At 38.5% G+C, this 18,862-nt stretch overlaps 1 protein-coding gene across 6 annotated transcripts in view; it reads left to right on the top strand.

Annotated features, from left to right (window-relative positions):
- Positions 1-18,862, top strand: part of LOC140202951 (E3 ubiquitin-protein ligase MGRN1-like) — a 187,120-nt gene that overhangs the window by 144,785 nt on the left and 23,473 nt on the right. For 3 of the 6 annotated variants that reach the window (XM_072268581.1, XM_072268583.1, XM_072268584.1), the window contains exons 10-15: positions 431-590; positions 7,755-7,864; positions 10,209-10,432; positions 12,148-12,268; positions 15,411-15,456; positions 18,103-18,204. In XM_072268581.1, coding sequence (XP_072124682.1) covers positions 431-590; positions 7,755-7,864; positions 10,209-10,432; positions 12,148-12,268; positions 15,411-15,456; positions 18,103-18,204 — 763 coding nt within the window. The remainder of the gene's footprint in view (positions 1-430; positions 591-7,754; positions 7,865-10,208; positions 10,433-12,147; positions 12,269-15,410; positions 15,457-18,102; positions 18,205-18,862) is intronic. The other 3 variants (XM_072268582.1, XM_072268585.1, XM_072268586.1) reach the window with 3 other exon arrangements.

The raw sequence follows: 18,862 nt of genomic DNA, 5'->3' as shown, positions 1-18,862 counted from the left end.
CTTGTCGTCAACAGATGACCTTGCTCTGGATTTTATAATTATGCTTTGCTGTGTATTTTTTTTAAATTATAAAATTATATGCACTTATTTTGTTTCAACTGATTTTTATTTATAAATTTAAGAATATGCACAATAGTAGTGTTAATTTTGAAATAAATTGTTACATTTTCCATGTAAAGTATAGAAAGTATTTTCTTAAGTTTAAATCATATTAGTGCAGAAGAAGAAAATATTTTAAGTATTAAACTTGCTGATTCATAAGTTTAGTTCTGGCAAAACATTCTTTTTTGTTTTAATGTATGCAATCAGGAAGAATTCAGAGAATGATTTTATGCAGCAGAAAATACTTGGATACATGACAAAATATTTAGCTGTAAATCACTAAGAAAGTAATTATTTGCATTGATTTATAATTTTTTTTTAAAAACAGCCTTCGGATGATGAGAATAGTGACAACAGCAATGAATGTGTTGTGTGCTTGTCTGATCTACGAGACACTTTAATCCTTCCTTGTAGACATCTGTGCTTATGCAGCACCTGTGCAGACACATTACGTTACCAGGCTAATAACTGTCCTATCTGCAGGCTACGTAAGTATTGGAGCATCCTATCAGTCAGAAAGTGTATTTATAATTGAGCATAGGAATTGGTGAAGGACAGTGTTCAAGATCTTCAAAGAGCATTAGCATGCATACTCCTACTTTTTTTTAAATGTAGGTATTTTTGAAGCTAAATAAGAATCTTTTATACAAATTAGTGTTTAAAAGAAAATTTATGATTTTTACATTGCTATCTAGTGTAAATGAGATAATGTTTATATCTCCCCATTCTGTCTGGTTAAATAGTCTTATTGGTTGTTTTCATGAATAAATTTAGATAGAGCATTATTAAGTTACAATGACAATAGAACATGGAATAGTGTAGCACAATATCCGGCCCTAACAGCAGTTGTGCTGAACTAACCCGGCTAATAGTTAATTAATTCATTCTCTGCACATAATCCATGTCCTTCCATTCTCTGCATATTTAGTACAATATTGTGAAAACTGTATATAGCATCCACAAAAGGTGGGGGTCTTTGTTTCATGATAAACTCTTCATGGTGTTTGGATGTAGCAGTCTTGTTTCCCTGAAATGGAGCATCTCAAGTCAAATTCAATTTCAAGTTTAATTATTCTCAATCATACACGAATACCCCTGAATACAGCCAAATGAAACAGCGTACACCTGGGACCAAGGTGCAAAACATAGTACCCACAGTCATACACAGCACAAGGCGCTCATAGCACATATAAGATAGCAGTAAACATATAGTCACACAAAAAAAATTATAGCCCAGGACCCTGAGTGACATATCCTGTAGATTGATGGAACATGAATGTTGCCGGCAAGAACAAGCCCTCAGCAATCTGCATACAAATGTACACATGCAATCCAGCGTGTCTTTTACTGAGTGAACACTGGAGGGCAGCATTGACAGGAGGGGCCTGCCAATGTAGCACTGATGCCACACCACACCGCCTACAGCGTCTCCCCTCCTAGCGGCTGCAACAGGCGATACTGCAGCACAAGGCCTGGTCCTCGCCACAACCGAGGCCACACAGCTCCCCTGCCAATAAACCAGTGAACTGGACTTGCAGAGTACTACATTACCAATGTCCAAAAGGACCTTGCAATCACATGAGAAGTGTCACTGTTAGACTGTACACCACTTTTGCTCAGTAACTCCAACATCTTTCTGTAGCAGGCAGCAATGAGGTCTGCACCAAATCCAGCTCCTCCTCTAACAAGCAACTCGCTGATGAGGTAGACCTGCAATGTCCAGCAGTGTCTGATGATTAAGTGCTGACCTTTCTACTTACCAAAAGAGTTCTCCTCTGTGATTCTGACCGCAGTTTATATACCACCAAAGGCCAATGTTAAGCAAGCACTAGAGGTATAGATTGTAGCTAGAGGTATAGATTGTAGCAACTAGCAAACAAGAAACAGCCTACCCCGATGCCTTTCAAATCATTGTTGATGACTTCAGTCAGGCTTGTTCACCTAATTATCATCAACAGATCACCTGCAGCACAAGGGGTCCCAACACACTCGACCACTATTATGCTGCAATTAGGAATGCCTACTATTCCATCTTTAGAACTCATCAGAGGACCTGAACAGCTATACCACGGTTGTCACGGTCTTTATAAAAACAGTTGTTGACAAGTGTGTCCTCACAGAGTCATTCAGAGTCACCAAGGGGTCCACAATCTGCTGAAGGCCTGATCAGTGGCATTCAGGTCTGGAGACCAAGTAAAATACAAGAGGTCCAGATACGACCTCTGGAGATATACATCACATGTAAAGTGGCAATTCTGGACCGAACTTGAATCACTGAAGGATGCTCAATGGCTGTGGCAGGGCTGGAATGCTGTCACCTCCTACAAAATGAAACCAAGTGGCATAGGTGAAAACAAGGTTTCACCCTCAGATGAACTCACTGCCTTTTATGCTCACTTTGACCATCAAACGTGGAGGCACCTTCATGAAATCACACAGACCCTGACGACTCTGATTTCAGTCTGTGAAGCTGATGTGAGAACATCCTTCAGGAAGGTGAACACAGACACAGCATCCAGCCCAGACTGGCAACTGATCGAGAACTGAAGACTTGTGCTGATCAACTGGCTGGAGTGTTTATTGATATCTTTAACCTCTCGTTTCAGCACTCTGAGGTACCCACCTGCTTCAAGCAGACTTCAATTATACTGGTGCCCAAGAAGAACGTGGTAACCTGTCTCAGTGACTATCATCCAGTAGCACTTACATCGATTGTGATGAAGTTCCTTGAGAAATTGGTGATGAAACATATCAACTCTTGCCTGAAGAGCAACTTGGATCTGCTCCAATTTGCCTACCATCGCAATAGGTCAATAGCAGATGCCATTTCATTTGCTCTTCACACAGCCCTGCAACATCTGGACAGTGAAGATGTTCATTGACTACAGCTAAGCATTCAGTACTATCGTCCCCTGAAAGCTAATCAGTAAGCTTCAAAACCTTGGTCTCAATACCTCCTTGTGCAACTGGATCTTTGTTTTCCTCACTTGCAGACCCCGGTCGGTTCATATTGGCAAAAACATCTCCACAATCACCATCAGTACAGATGCACTACAAGGCTGTGTGCTTAGCCCCCTACTCTACTCAATTTATACTTATGACTGTGAGACTAAGCACAGATCCAATGCCATACTTAAGTTTGCTGATAGCACCACTGTTGTTGGCCAAATTAAAGGTGGTGATTCTGGATATAGAAGGGAGATTAAAAATCTGGCTGAGTAGTGTCGCAACAACAACCTCTCACTTAATGTCAGCAAGACCAAGGAGCTGATTATTGACCACAGGAAGAAGAAACCAGAAGTACATGAGTCTTCATTGGGGAATTAGAGATGGAGAGGGTCAGCATCTTTAAATTCCACTGTGTTCTCATTTCAGAGGATCTGTCCTGAATCCAGCACATACAGTGAAGCTGGAAAAGGCTACAAAAGCATTTCTAAAGACCTGAGTGTTCATCAGTCCACAATAAGAGAATTGTCCACAAATGGGGAAACTCAGTACTGTTGCTACTCTCCCTAGGAGTGGGCATCTTGCAAAGATCACACCAGGTGCAATGTTGAGGTAGGTGAAAAAGAACTCAGGGGTAACAGCAAAAGACCTGCAGAGGTCTCCAGAACTTGCTAATGTCTCTGTTCATGTGTCCGCTATAAGAAAAACACTGAACCAAGAACAGTGTTCATGGAAGGAGACCACAGAGGAAACTACTGCTGTCCAAGAAAAACACTGCTGTGTGTCTCAAATTTGCAAAACACCACCTGGATGTTCTACAATACTTCTGGGACAATATTCTGTGGACAGATGAGACAAAAGTGGAACGTTTTGGCAGAAATGTGCACTCCTATGTTTGGAGGAAAAGGGGCACTCCACACCAACACCAAAACCTCAACCCAACTGTGAAGCATGGTAGAAGGAGCATCACAGTTTGGGGCTGCTTTGCTTCCTCAGGGCCTGGACAGCTTGTAATTGTTGAGGGAACAGTGAACTCAAAATTGTATCAAGACATTTTTACAGGAGAATGTCAGGGTAGCGGTCTGTCACCTGTGACTTAATAGAAGTTGGATGATGCAACAGACCATCAACAACAGAATGGTTTAAAAAGAAGAAAATTCATGTTTTGGAATGGCTGAATCGAAGTCCTGACCTTAATCCTATAGAAATGTTGTGGAAGGACCTGAAGCAAGCTCATGCAAGGAAGCCCACCAACATCCCACAGCTGGAACAGTTTTGTAAGGAGGAATGGCCTAAAATTCCTCCAAGCCGATGTGCAGGACTGATCAACAGTTACTGAAAATGTTTGGTTGAAGTTATTGCTTTACTGGGGGTCATACCAGTTACTGAAAGCAAAGTTTCGCATACTTTTTCCAACAAATACATGTAATATTAGATCATTTTTCTCAATAATTAAATGAACAAGTATAATGTTTTTTGTGTTATTTATTTAATTGGGTTCTCTTTATCTAGTTTTAGGACTTTCGTGAAGATCTGATCACATTTTAGGTCATATTTATGCAGAAATAGAGAAAATTCTACAAGGTTCACAGGCTTTCTAGCACCACTGTAAGTGCCATTATAAAGAAAGCTTGGCAACATGTCTGCTTTCTTAGAAGTTTCCGAAGATTCGACATATCATTTAAACCTTTTACCAACTCCTATCGATGTGCGGTGAAGAGTATATTGGCTGGTTGTGTGACAGTCTGGTATGGAAACACCAAATGCCTTTGAATGGAAAAGTCTTCAAAAAATATGGATACATCCCAGTCCATCACTGGTAAAACCTTCCAACTATTGAGCACATCTACATGGAATATTGTCGTAGGAAATCAGAGACCCTACTATCAGTTCTTTCTGATGCCATCAAGAAGGAAGTACAGGAGCCTCAGGACCCATAACATCATGTTCTTGAACAGTTATTATCCCTCAACCATCAGGTTCTTGAACTAGTGGGGATTACTTAACTCAGTTTCACTCACCCCAACACTGAACTATCCCACAACCTATGGACTCGTTTTCAAGGTCTCTTCATTTCATATTCTCGATAATTGTATGTTTGTATCTATTTGTATTATTATTTTGCTTGTTTCTTTTTACTGTGAATTTCCACAAGAACATACTCTTGCATTGTGATCCCTTAAGAACATAAGAAACAAGAGCAGGAATAGGTCATGTGATCCTTGGACTTTGCCACCACTAAACAATCGTGTTAGGTCTTCCACTCAACACCACTTTTCTGTTTTATCAATCTCTGTTTTTGAATACAATTAATCTTTTGAGGTTCCATAGCCATGCAGAAAGAGAATTCTGACGACTACTCCCCCTCTTCCCCCTGATTGCACTGATTTCCTCTCATCTTCATCTGTAGTGACCTCCTGCTTAAATTGAAGTGCTTAATGTCATAGTCTTGTATAGCAAGGAAATGAGCACTGAAGCTGCCGAAGTGCAACACTACCAAGATTCCATTTACACTCTACTCCCATTTTTACTCCCATTTTTTCCACACATTCCCATCGACTTCCCTTGATTACCATCCACCAACAGGCTATTGACAATTTGTTACAGCCAATGAACCACCAACCAGCACCTCACTGGGACGTGGGAGGAAAACTGAGCACGTGGAGGTTACGTAGAGAGTCACGGGAGATTATGGAAAGTCCGCACAGAAAACAAGACAGGGCTGAACCAAGGTGCTGTTGCTATGAGGCAAATGCTCCATCAGCTTTTTGATCTCCTTTGAGTAGACACAGAAGTTAAGTGTTGTATATATTCTCTGCCGGGCAGAGATGGCTATGTAGTACACTTGCAATGACAAGGTGGCATACAGAAATGAGATAGATCAGCTGGTTGAGTGGTGTCACAACAACAACCTTGCACTCAACGTCACTAAGACCAAGGGATTGGTTGTGAACTTCAGGAAGGGGAAGTCGAGGGAATGCACGTTAGTTCTCACCGAGAGATTAGCAGTTGAATGGGTGAGCTGTTTCAAGTTCCTGGGTGTAAGCGTCTCTGAAAATCTATCCTGGGCCCAACATATCGATGCAATTACCGAGAAGGCAAAAGGACAGCTATATTTCATTAGGAGTTTAAGGAGACTTGGTATGCACCAAAGACGCTTGAAAATGTCTACAGATATTCTGTGGAGGGTATTCTAACTGGTTGCATCACAGTTTGGTATGGAGGGGCCACTGTACAGAATTACAAAAAGCTGCGGCAAGTTGCAGCAACTTTCGTGTGTGCAGCTAGCTCCATCATGGGCACTAGCCACTTTAGCATCAGGGACAACTTCAAAAGGCAATGCCTCAAAGAGGCAGCATCCATCATTAAGGACCTCCATCACCCAGGACATGCCCTCTTCTCATTGCTGTCACTAATGTAATTTGTTTAAATGTTGTTGTTGAGTGCTATTGAGTTGTTGTTGACTCATGGCAACCCTATGGATGTGTACTTGTTTGTAGGGTTTTCGTAGCAAGATACGGAAGTATCTTGCCAGGCATTTCTTCTGTGCAGTTACTACTGCTGCTGCCCAGTTTGGGAACCGGCCATTGGGAACTCAGGACCATCCGCCTCAAAGTCCAGTGCTGATGCCACTATACCACCAGAGACACACACACCACACACACACACACACACACAAAACACACAACTTGTTGCATCATCCAATTTCTATTAAGCTTCAGGTGATGGACTGCTACCTTGACATTCTCCTGTAAAAATGTCTTGATACAATTTTGAATTCATTGTACACTCAATGATTGCAAACTTTCCAGGTCCTGAGGCAGCAAAGCAGCCCCAAAACATGATGCTCCTTTCAGCAGGCTTCACAGTTGGGTTGAGATTTTGGTGTTGGTGTGGAGTGCCCCTTTTCATCCAAACATAGCAATGTACATTTCTGCCAAAAAGTTTCACTTTTGTCTCAGCTGTCCACAGAATATTGTCCCAGAAGCATTGTGAAACATCCAGGTGGTGTTTTGCAAACTTGAGACATACAGCAATGTTTTTTTTCGTAGAGCACTGATTTCCTCTGTGGTGTCCTTCCATGATCACCATTCTTGTTCAGTGTTTTTCTTATTGCATACACACGAGCAGAGATTTTAGCAAGTTCTAGAGATTTCTGCAGGTCTTTTGCTGTTACCCTTGGGTTCTTTTTCACCTTCTTCGACATTGCACATCATGCTTTTGGAGTGACCTTTGCAGGACACCCACTCCTAGGGAGAGAATTTCCTCCAATTGTCGACAATTTCTCTTACTGTGGAGTGATGGACACTCAGGTATTTAGAAATGCTTTTGTAGCCTTTTGCAGCTTCATGCATCTCTACAGTTCTTTTTCTAAGTTCCTCTTAAAGTTGTTTTGATCAAGGCATGGTGCACATAAACAGATTTTTCTAATATATAGTATATATTGAGTTAGATATGGCCCTTGTGGCTACGGGGGTCAGGGGGTATGGAGGGAAGGCTGGGGCGGTGTTCTGAGTTGGATGATCAGCCATGATCATAATAAATGGCGGTGCAGGCTCGAAGGGCCGAGTGGCCTACTCCTCCACCTATTTTCTATGTTTCTATATATTTACCTAATAGAAGAAAATTGACAATATACCTTTGCTCTATGTACACATGTGATTTATTAGAAGTTCAATATTTATGAAAACCCTTTCTGTTCCCAGCATTTCGAGCATTGTTGCAGATCCGAGCTGTGAGAAAGAAACCTGGGGCTTTATCACCAGTATCATTTAGTCCTGTTTTGGCACAAACTATGGATCATGATGATCATTCGGTAAGCCTGTTAGATTGTTGGCTTGTTATTTTATATTTGGCACTAAAATAACTTTTTAAAATACTAAGGATGCTTTTTGATACCCATTTAGTAGATGCATTTTTGGACATTACCTTTTATTATGAACCTCAGCTAAGTGAACTTGTTGAGAAAGGTAATTGAAAGAGATCTATTTGTTTCCATGCATTCCATCTCATGGGCAGAGTTTGCATGGATGTGATTTCTGCTCAATTGGGAGATCTCTCCAATGGATTATTCAAGCAGCATCCTGAGCCACTCATATTCACAGACTCAAACATTTAAGACCATGTCCTAGGCTTCTGTCACCATCCTTGGGTTGCTTCTGACCCACTGACAGTTTGGACATAGTAGAACATGTAGAATAGAATGGGTAAAAGATTAGACATTCTCCAATGCTTGAATGTATCTTCTGAATCACCAAAGTTTTTCCATCAGCTCAAACATTGGACTGCTAAAACAACTAAAACATTGAAGAAGCATAGCAGGATCCAAATCAAAACGACTTGCTGATTGGTTACATCTCATTTTAAGTATTAATTTCTTCCTCTAATGATGGGGCTGTAGTTGTATTATGTGCCTATTACAAAGTGTATTGCAGTAGCTTGCTCAAGCTTTACCGACAGCATTTCCCATTCCCATAGCCTTCCCTTTTAATTTATTCAATTTTCGGATGTGGCCATTGCTGACAATATCAGCATTTATCACCCATCTCTGATAACCTTGTGAAAGCTGTGGTGAGCTGCTTCCTTGAATCCCAGCAGCTCTTTTGGTGAGGTATTCCATGGTGCTGTTGGGGTTGTGGTTGGGGTTTTCCAGAATTTGGATGGAAAGACCTTCACCCCCCCCCCACAAAAACTAGGACAATATGTAGCATATTCTTAATAGATCTACTTCAGCATTGTTCAGTGTGATTATGATAAAATCCTGGAATTTTCTGCCTAACGGTAATAAATAACTAATCAACACAAAAGCAATATATATTCAAGAAGACACCATGCTACCGACTTATTGACGACAATTTTGCAATAATGCCACAAATTATCAGCTATGATTGAACAAGAAAAAGTATAGCCTTTAATTTAGCAACAAATTAGGTGCAAAGTAAGTTATGCTCTTCAATTTGTACATTTTTAAACCTATGAAAAACAAGTTGTAAAATAAATGCTTTGTCAAATCTGTGTACATTGAAGATCAGTGTACTTTCAGGATCAGCAAACGCTGACTTAAACATTTAGCCTACTGCCACTGAGTGCAAGCTGTAACGACATATAATCAACTTATAGAAACAGGAATTTCCAAAGACTATTTGTTAATGTGAGCAGTGGACTGACTTGTGTTCATCTGTTCTGTTATTGTGCTTTTCTCCCAATAAATAAATATTGTGGACTGATGCAGGTTCACAATTCACTCTGACTTCTGTCACACTTCAGGAGGAGCCTTCAGCTGCCCCTAAACTCGTAATTTCCTTTACCTAAATCCCTCTATCTTTGCACTTCATTTTTACTTAAAGTTGTAATAAATTCATCTTTCAAATGTTATAATTTTTCATCCTTTAGCACAATTAGGTCTTGTATGCTTAGAGAAACGTCTTCTGAGTTGATTAACCATTCGTAAATTTCTGCACTGAATCATCTACTTAATGCATGGGTTAGCTTTATTATCTGTAAAATTTACTTCTTAGATAGCTTAAAAAAGTTTAAATACCAATATTTTGATTAAATTTAATATTTAATTTCTGCTGACTCCTTGTCAGATTGCTTGAATTAAAACTTTAGGATCAGCCCAATTAGATAAGTTAGAATATAGCAATGTTTTTGTTTGCCCTTATGATTATGATGATGAGGACACGCAGTCCCCTTTTATTGTCATTTAGTAATGCATGCATTAAGAAATGATAAAATGTTTTTCCAGAATGATATCACGAAAACACATGACAAACTGACTTAAAAACTAAGAAAAACCGCATAATTATAACATATAGTTACAACAGTGCCAAGCAATATCGTAATTTGATAAGAACAGACCATGGCACAGTAAAAGACTCAAAGTCTCTCGAAAGTCCCATCATCTCATGCAGACAGTAAACCTCCAGCACCGCCAACTTGCCGGTGCAGCATACTGGAATCATCCGACCACAGTCTGACTCCGAGTCCATCCGAAAAACTCCGAGCCTCCGACCCACCTCTTCGACACCAAGCACCATCTCTGCCAAGCTCTTCGATCCCGACCCTTTCTCCCTATGTTTGCCCTTTCTCCCTATGTTGTTATTTTAAAAGGTTGTTCAGAGTAACTCTTTGCTAACGTAGTTTTTCTGTATCTCTAGACATCTGACCATGTTCCCCCTGGATTTGAACCAGTTTCCCTATTGGAGGCTTTGAATGGACTACGGTCAGTTTCTCCATCTATCCCTTCTGCTCCTTTGTATGAAGAAATAAACTATTCTGGAATTGGAGATGGTTTGTCTCCATCTAGCAGACAGCTATCAACAATTGACAGGATGGTAGATAACTGCCCCCAAAAGCCCAAACTGAGCAAATCCTCGGAAAGGTAAGTGTCCAACAATCCTCATCTATTTTCTTGTAAACCAGATACCAAGTTCTTTAAGTAACAGTGAAAATGGATTGATGTTTCATGTGTGTATACATTTTAACATTTCAACATTTGAATCTTTTGTTGGAAGTAGTTAATGCCATGGCCAAATGGTTAATATTTTGTGAAGTAAGTTGAATTGACTAAAGATGATGGGTAAATTGGAATGTTTCTAAGATAATGGGGAAGATCTGTCATTCATTTGATTGTCGCCTCTCTTGGAATTTCGCCAAGAATTCAAAAGGGTGTTATGTATGCAGTACCAGGGTAAGAGATATCTCAGAGTCATGTGATGTGGAACCAGTTTTTTTTTGGTTCAGCAAGTCTGCACCAAACAGCAACCAAGCTTTTAATTTAATTATTTTTTTTCTCCCATTTTTGCATCAATTCCTCAGCACCCCCCCCCCCCGCCCCCAAGATTCTACCGCACACCAGAGATAATTTACAGTGGACAATTAACCATCGTACCTTCATGGCTTTGGGAAGTGGGGGCAAGCCAGATCATCCAGAGGATGCTCTCACTCTCACTGAAAGAATGTGCCTTCTCCAGTCTCTGCACAGATGGCACCTAGGGTCATAATTGAACCTGGGTTGCTGGAGCTATGATATAGCAACTGCTTCATTCAGTGCTGTGTCATCTGCACTATAAGTTAGAAGTAATCCTTAAATTGGGCCCAAAACAACAGTGGAATAACAAAGTTTTAAAAGAACAGAGTGAAGAGAAGGCAATGAAACACCTGCACACATGTTTGTGTTGTCTCTCATATTAATGCGAATAGAAAGTTGAGAAAAGGAAAATTTAAAAATCATATATGCTTCTCAAGAGGGAATGTATAAATAGTGGGTCTAGGCAAAGTGGTTAGACTGAGGAATCTTCAGAATTCTCCTCCCTAGAGGATTGTTGATGTTTAAATTTTGTTGAGTGTATTTAAAACAAATGTGTGGTTATGAAAATTGAAAAGGTACAGCTGAAGTTGCAGATTGACCTTGGTTTTATTGAATGATCTTTCCCTGTTCATATGAAATAGAAATGGGTGAATGGAAACGGGTAAAGATTATAAATTGACTCAAGTTGAAATATTTTTACTGAAGACAGTCTAAAGGTTATAAATCTTTAAAATACCAAATTGAGAATTGCAGTTATTCTAGAAATGTTGACTGTGGTGAGAAAAGGGCAAGTAAAAACTAATTCATGACTTATGACTTTGGGTTGTATTTCTAGACAAAATGAAGTGTTTTTTCCCTGAAGGAAGCTGGTTATTTGCCTTTTCAATGAAATGTGTATTGTGAATCTAGTTGTGCCATCCAAATCTCATGGCAGCTGAATAGGTACTTTTTAAAAGAGAGGGTAAAATCTTGTTCAAGATCCATGATTGAACAAATGGTGTACTAGGGGAAAAAGTGCAACCGAGAAAAGATAATTTTCAAATTAAAAAGCAAGACCTCATATATATCTGAATCAAACTAGCTCAGTTCTGTAGTCATTTTTAGTACTTCCATATTTGTGTAAGGAAACATTGCGGAGAGATAATACAAGACTCCATACGGTAAGATCCTGACACACTATAGAAGTTTATGCACATGGATCTGTGTTGATCTAGTTAACATTTTCTATATTAACATTGTACATTTGATTGCAAAGAAGTCTAATTTTAAAATGTACCATCATTTAGCAGTCTGCGATCTCCATCTTCTCCCATACAAGAGGAAGATGAGGAAAAGCTTTCTGAAGATTCTGATGTTCTGTTACAAAAGAATGGACCACAGCTCCAGTGTGGATCAAGCTCCCAAGAGGTAAGTTTCGGAGGGAGACTGTTGGAACTGATTCACAGAAAAATCAGTTCCTTGATGTAAAACGAAAAGCCATTTAGCTGAGTAATTTTGATAAATAATTTCAGGGGATTTAAAAAAGAAAAATTGTGATCACATTTATGAATTAATTAATTAATTAATTTGCACATTTTAACTCTCCAGTTACTTGCAGATTACAACCAGAACAAGAAGCATTTGGTGGATACACTTGTCATGTACGATATGCAAATGAATGACCATTATAAATAAACAATAACCAGAAATATTTTTTATTGCATCTCAGTGAATAAAAGGAGCCTGAAACAAACTTTAATGTTTTCAAGTTAAAATTATTTTGTTTTATTAAAATTCAAGGTTCTGTGGATTTTTAGAATTCTGGTGAGCAATTGATGTTTGCCATTAATTATACCATCTGTACAGCAGCTTATAGAAACTAGAGATCCGTTACAGCATGGTAACATTTACAGGAACATGAAAATATATCCACATCAGGATTGTGTGTGTCTTAAAGGTGGTATTTTCTCAAGTGTCTGTTGTCTTTGTGCACTTAGGCAGCAGAAGTCGAGCATTGCTAGGCATAGACTAAAAACTCCTGTACAGTATGCTCCAGTGCATCATATAAAAGTATACAGATGTGTGATGTGATGCTGATCAAGTCAGTTGTTCACCTTCAGTGATTTTCAACTTCCTGAATAATTGTTGGTCTTGCACTCATCTATGCAAGTGGAGAATATTGTTTCACAATCCTGAATTGTACTTTATAAATGGGAGGAAAGCTTTGGGGAATCAGGAGGCAAGTCACTCACGAGTATACCTCACCTTTGATTTCCTCTTGGAACCATGGTACTTTTTTTTGGGGAAAAATAACTGCAGACAGTGGCAAAAAAACAAAATGTTTGATCTGTTCGTCAGGTCAGCAGGACAGAAGAACGAAGCACATTTAACATTTCAAGTCAAAGCTTTTAACCTAAGCTGGAAAAGTGAGCAATGTATGTTTCAATTTGCAGAGAAAGGGAGGGCGAGATGAACTAAAGACATTGGGTAGTAACCAAGATTATCTGGGTGACACAATACTATTGATGCCGTCTAATTGACCATAATAAATTCTTGTTGATTGGCCTGAACAGTTTGGAGAAGTATCTTGCTGAGCATATTCAGCATTCTTCATTATTTTACATTTCTAGCAATAGCTGTATATGTGTTTCACATCTCTACCGTTTTTATTCTCACTACTGTTCCCATCTATCCTAATGTATCTGTCTGCTGTAAAGAACATAGATTCTTTGCTATCCATTACACAGTATTTGTATCCTTGGATAATCTTTGTTTTCTCTGCAACCTATAACACACTTGCTTTCTCACTTTTCCAGTTGTGATATTGCCCTAAAAAGTTTATTTTGTTCCTTTCTGCATAGATGCTGCCTGACCTTCTGGATTTTTTTTTTGTTGTTGTTTGTCCAGTTAAGCTTTTGGTTAATGTTAACCTCCAGGACATTGGTGAAAGTTTGTCGGGCATAGAGGTTTCCTCACACTTGACAACTCAATTCCAAACATTGTCTAGGTCTTGGTGCTTGTGGTCATGGACAACTTCATTATCCGAGGTACCATAAATGGAAATTAACTGCACTTACTCCAGAGTTCTGTCCCATAGCCTAGGCCATGGATGATCTTCCAACTCAATCTTATGTTTTGTAGACTCACGCCAGAGGAGAATTTTCTGATGATTCCCACTGATATCAATGCTGTGTTTATTGATGCAACACTGTATTGATGTTAAGGGAAATTAGGATTACTTCTCGTTTATATTTCAGTTCTTTCATCTATGTTTAGATCCAGACTGTACTGAAGTCTGGAGCCAAATCAACACTGGAGAACTACAAACTAAACCTAGGTGAGCAAATTATAGGTAAGTATATGTTGAGAGAAGACTGATCAACATTAGTTAGCGAGACTGGATTCCGTTTGTGGATAGGATGTATTGGGAAAATTTTGCATTTCGTCAGGGTGATGCAGGTATAAGAAAATAGTGTGATTTAATGTTTTCTGAGATAACGTGAAGATTTGTTGTCCATTTGACAGTTACCTCTCACTTGGAATTTGACTATTTTGTCTACGTTGTGGCCTAGTCCATCTTTTTGATGCAGTCAGTGAAGAAATACGATAACTTCATGTCTTTCATATGTTTGATGCAGGATCTCTTACTGATTTTTTTTTTCCGCTTGAATTCCATGTCTTCAGTTGCTTTCAGCTTTACAACTTGAGGTTGAGTGTTAAAGCCTAACCATTACTCACACCTAAATTCAGGACCTAGTTTATCTTCATAAGGAAATTAAGTTCCCAGACTTGTGGCCTCAAGCACCTAGTGGGGCAAAATGATAGGTACATGAACACGGAACTATTTACAGTTTCCCCTGTGAGTTCATACTATTCTCAATTGAACATATTGTATATCTCTGTAGCTTAATACTACTTGTTAGACTTGCTTGAGTGAAAAGTTAACAGTTGTAGGAATGACATCATTGCAATAATTCATGAATGCTGGTTACTTTGTGGAGAAGAGAGACTGTGGTATCTGAGCTTAACTGAATCTTGATGATCTGCTGAAGTCCTGTTGAAGGACCTCGGCCCGAAACATCGACTGTTTATTCCCATCCATAGTTGCTGCCTAATCTGCTGAGCTCCTCCAGCATATTCTGTGTATGACTCTAGATTTCCAGTGTCTGCATTACCTCTTGTGTCTATGATTTACTGAATTTAATTTGGTTCGGTATTTGTACATGTTGTATCCAAATATGTGTTTTCTGGTGTAAAAGGTGATTGTTATTTTAAAACTGCATTGTATTTAAAAGTATGGAAGTGGTGTATGGTTTATGGGCTGTAACTGCAGACTCCTTGCTCAGTCACAAAGTAGTAGCAATAAATGCTTCTTCAGTTTTTGTTATTAGAAAATTTTCAAGAATCAAAGTAAATGACAAATTCCATTAAAAGATCAGAATATAGTTCATAAAGGAGTGATTAAAAAACTCTGCAGCATGCTCATTTAGATGGATGAGCATGGAAGTATAGTATACTGTTCATACTTTAACTGACTTTATGACAACCAACTTGGCACTTTGCTTCGCAGATTGAGACAACTGAAGAATCTCCGGAAATGCACACGCACAGTCCAGGTGAGATCATACAAGCACTTATTGGTACTGTACAGGAGGAGGCCAGTCAACCCACTGCCTTTGAAGGGACTAGAAAATTTGTCTCTTTTCCAGTGACACTACAAAATATAAATATTTTTCCCCACTTCCTTTTCCAGAAACACTTTCCAGATCATCAAAACTCATTGCATTTTCTTTAGAAAGCATACTTTTGCAAGTTCTTTTACCTTAAATCTGACTGTTCCAATGGTCAGCCTTTCTTATGAATAGAAACAGTTTTTAATTTATTGTAACCTGTCCAGTCCTTTGCTTTAAGGAGGACTTGATAAGTTTCTGTAGACTCGACCCATAACTGGTGTCTCATGTTCTTGATACCATTCCATCATATTTCTTTTGCACATTCAAGTCTTTCTTATAGTTTGTAAACTGCGGCATCCTGAATTGCCCACAATGTTCAGGCTGGCTTAAAAGTGTTTTATAGTGGTTTAGTACATTTAATTGTTTTTTTTTAGTTCTGTGTCCTAATTAATAAAGTCAAAGCTCGCATATTTTATTTCAAACTTCTCACTGTGCCTTCCCATCTTCTAATATTTTTTAATGTATGTATCCCAGTTGATCTTGCTGTATATTGACACCGAACAATTAATATCTGTTCACACTAAATGATTGCATCATACAGACTAATTGATATCTGTCCAAATGGTACAATTTTAAAAAAATCTATAAGAACATTATTAATAGGACAGGTTAGTGGGCCCCTTGAGTCTACTCTGCCACCCAGTAAGATGTTACTGATCTTTTGCCTCAATATCTTTTCTTTGTATGAGCCCTTAAATCTCCAGAAGTCTATCTCTAATTATTATATTCAATGACTGATCCTCCCCATCCTTCTGTGGTAAAGAATTTGAATGATTTACTATCATCTTGATACAAAAAATTTCTTCTTGCCCCAGGACTGACTGGTCAGCATATTAGTTTGAAACAATGACCCTGAATTCTAGATACTCCTTGTGGGGTAAATATCAGTGCTGCTTCTCCCCTTTGAAATATATTTAAAAAAATTACAGAACTTCACTGATGTCTTCGCTCAGTCTTGTAAACTTGATTAAATTTGGCCCAATTACTTAATCTCTTGTCCTCGGGGGGGGGGGGGGTGGATCCATGGAATCTTTGTGCTTTTTCTATCCTAAGTATATCTTTGCCCAGGTAGGGGGACCAGACCTGTATACTGTTTTGCAGGTAAGGTCTCACAAGTGCTCTACAGAACTACAGGAGGAGGAAGTTTTTAGTTTTGTACTGAAATGCTTTGGCAGTGAAATTCAGACTGTAGTTTATCTTCCATTTTGCTTTGGGTACCTGCACTTTAATGTGTGTAATGATGCATACACAAACTTCCCAGGTCACAATGAGTAACACAGATCTTAATCTGATACCTTTAGTTTTGTACCTAAGTGGAAAACTTCATATGTTTCCAGGTTTTTCCCTCTGCCTCATCTTCACCCTTTCAATTAACTTGTCTATATTTCTTTGAAGCCTCTGTGCTTCCTCCTCACAATTCATACTGCCACTCAACTTAATACCATCAAGTGAACTTCAATAATTCTAAGATAATTAAACTTGGTCTTTTCATCTAGATTTTCATCCTTGATATGGATCATTAACCACATTCAATCACATTGATGCATGCACCCAGTCATCCATGCACACTTTCTCAAACAGTCAAATGTATCTTTGAGTATAGTACAACAAGTTAAGTAAAAGTAAGGCCTAGAACTTGTGTCTTAGTGAAACCTGCTTTGCAGGAAAGTACTTAGCCTTGTCACTTTACTCAGTGGGAGAAAGTTTGTGTTAGACACAATACAGTTACAGCAATTTGCATTGATATACTGTTTGAAACTAGCTTAAATCACTAAGCATTGCTACATTCACATTATTAAAGATTTCTGTATAGAATTTCTTAATTTCTTTGTAATTGTGTTGAATATCGAAGTAGACTCTATTGCATGGATCAAATGAGTTCATGTGAAAACCATTGACCATTGGAATTCCTGTGGTGATCCATGACAAGAATTTGAAACAACCTAGTTAACAGATCTCCACAACATAAACTATTTATTTATTTTTTATTAAATTACTTTAATTTTGTGCCAGGTTGAGAAAACAGCACCAAGGAAGTTGGAATATGCCTTTAAATGAGCAAAAATCTAGTTAAAAACCCCTTCAGTACAGTAAATTGAATCTGAGATACCACTTTATGTAACCATGAGCATTAATTTCTCAAAGCAACCAAAATTCAAGAATGGCATCAAATTGTATTGAGTCAACCTTGACAACTCCAGTATGCAAAAGTACTTTCCTCTGGTTTAGTGCTGCAATGTGCAAGAAATAAGTATACACAAATATGCTTAAAAGTTTTCAGATAAAGAATTTTTGCATATAAAACACGTGCATCCGGCTTAAAAGTTACAAAAACAATAATTAAATAAAATTCATATTTTTGTAAAAAGAACCAAGGAAGGACAATGGAGCTTAAAAGATGAAAATACATGAGGCCTTAAAAGTGAGAGACCCAAAGTCAAAATCATTCCTGAATATTTGAAATTGGTTTTCATTGTAACTGTTTAGATCTAGGTGGTTTCAGTGTAGTTCCTATCTATTTTCTTACAGTTGACAGACCTCGCTCTGAGGAAATTATACAAGATAGCAGCAGTGAATACGGTAGCCATGCTAAAGAAGATGGTGACACTCCTCTTGCAATTTCCCTGCCTGGTACTTGCACATAATCTTTCTTATAATAACCATTTATATTGTATGCATTTGGGATTGGGGTGTTGGATAATTTAATGGAACTGAATAAAGGTGAATCTACAATTGTGTAAGCTTGTGGAAAGAAGGTAATAAAGCTTAAGTGAATGGATTTTTGGCCTTTTACACAGGAAATAATATATGATTTATTTTAAAAGTTGTATTACAGTCAAAATAATCAAATTTCATTATATGTGGTTGAAGATATTCATAAGAAAGGTAATAAAGCTGTACAAGGCCCCCTCTATTTTGTTCCCTTGCCATTAACAGTTCCAGATGAACTATAGAATCGAGAAGTCTTAAGTACTGATTCCTAGTCCATAATGATATCACTGCAGCTACAATCAGTCTCTAGTTTAAAAAGAGGAATACCAGTCAAGACCGTTCTGTTTTTCCATTCAACCCTATAGTACGTTGTTCTGTGATCAAATACCGTATTAACACATGGCCAAGGTATAATGGGTAACATCTCTCTGCTCTCATACACCTAAAATATTCACTACTTTTGAGAAGAGTGGTTGGAAAATTGTAACTATGCAGTGTCACCTCCAAATGCAGTGGTTAGTTTGCATTCTGTGGTCGGACTTTATACTGATAAATTTGATCACATGGAGATGGGCGG

The sequence above is a fragment of the Mobula birostris genome, chromosome 9 (genome assembly GCF_030028105.1).
Source record: "Mobula birostris isolate sMobBir1 chromosome 9, sMobBir1.hap1, whole genome shotgun sequence".
In the NCBI taxonomy this organism is placed as follows: Eukaryota; Metazoa; Chordata; class Chondrichthyes; order Myliobatiformes; family Myliobatidae; genus Mobula; species Mobula birostris.
Note: the sequence above shows the minus strand (reverse complement) of the source record. Positions and strands in the feature narration are given on the sequence as shown.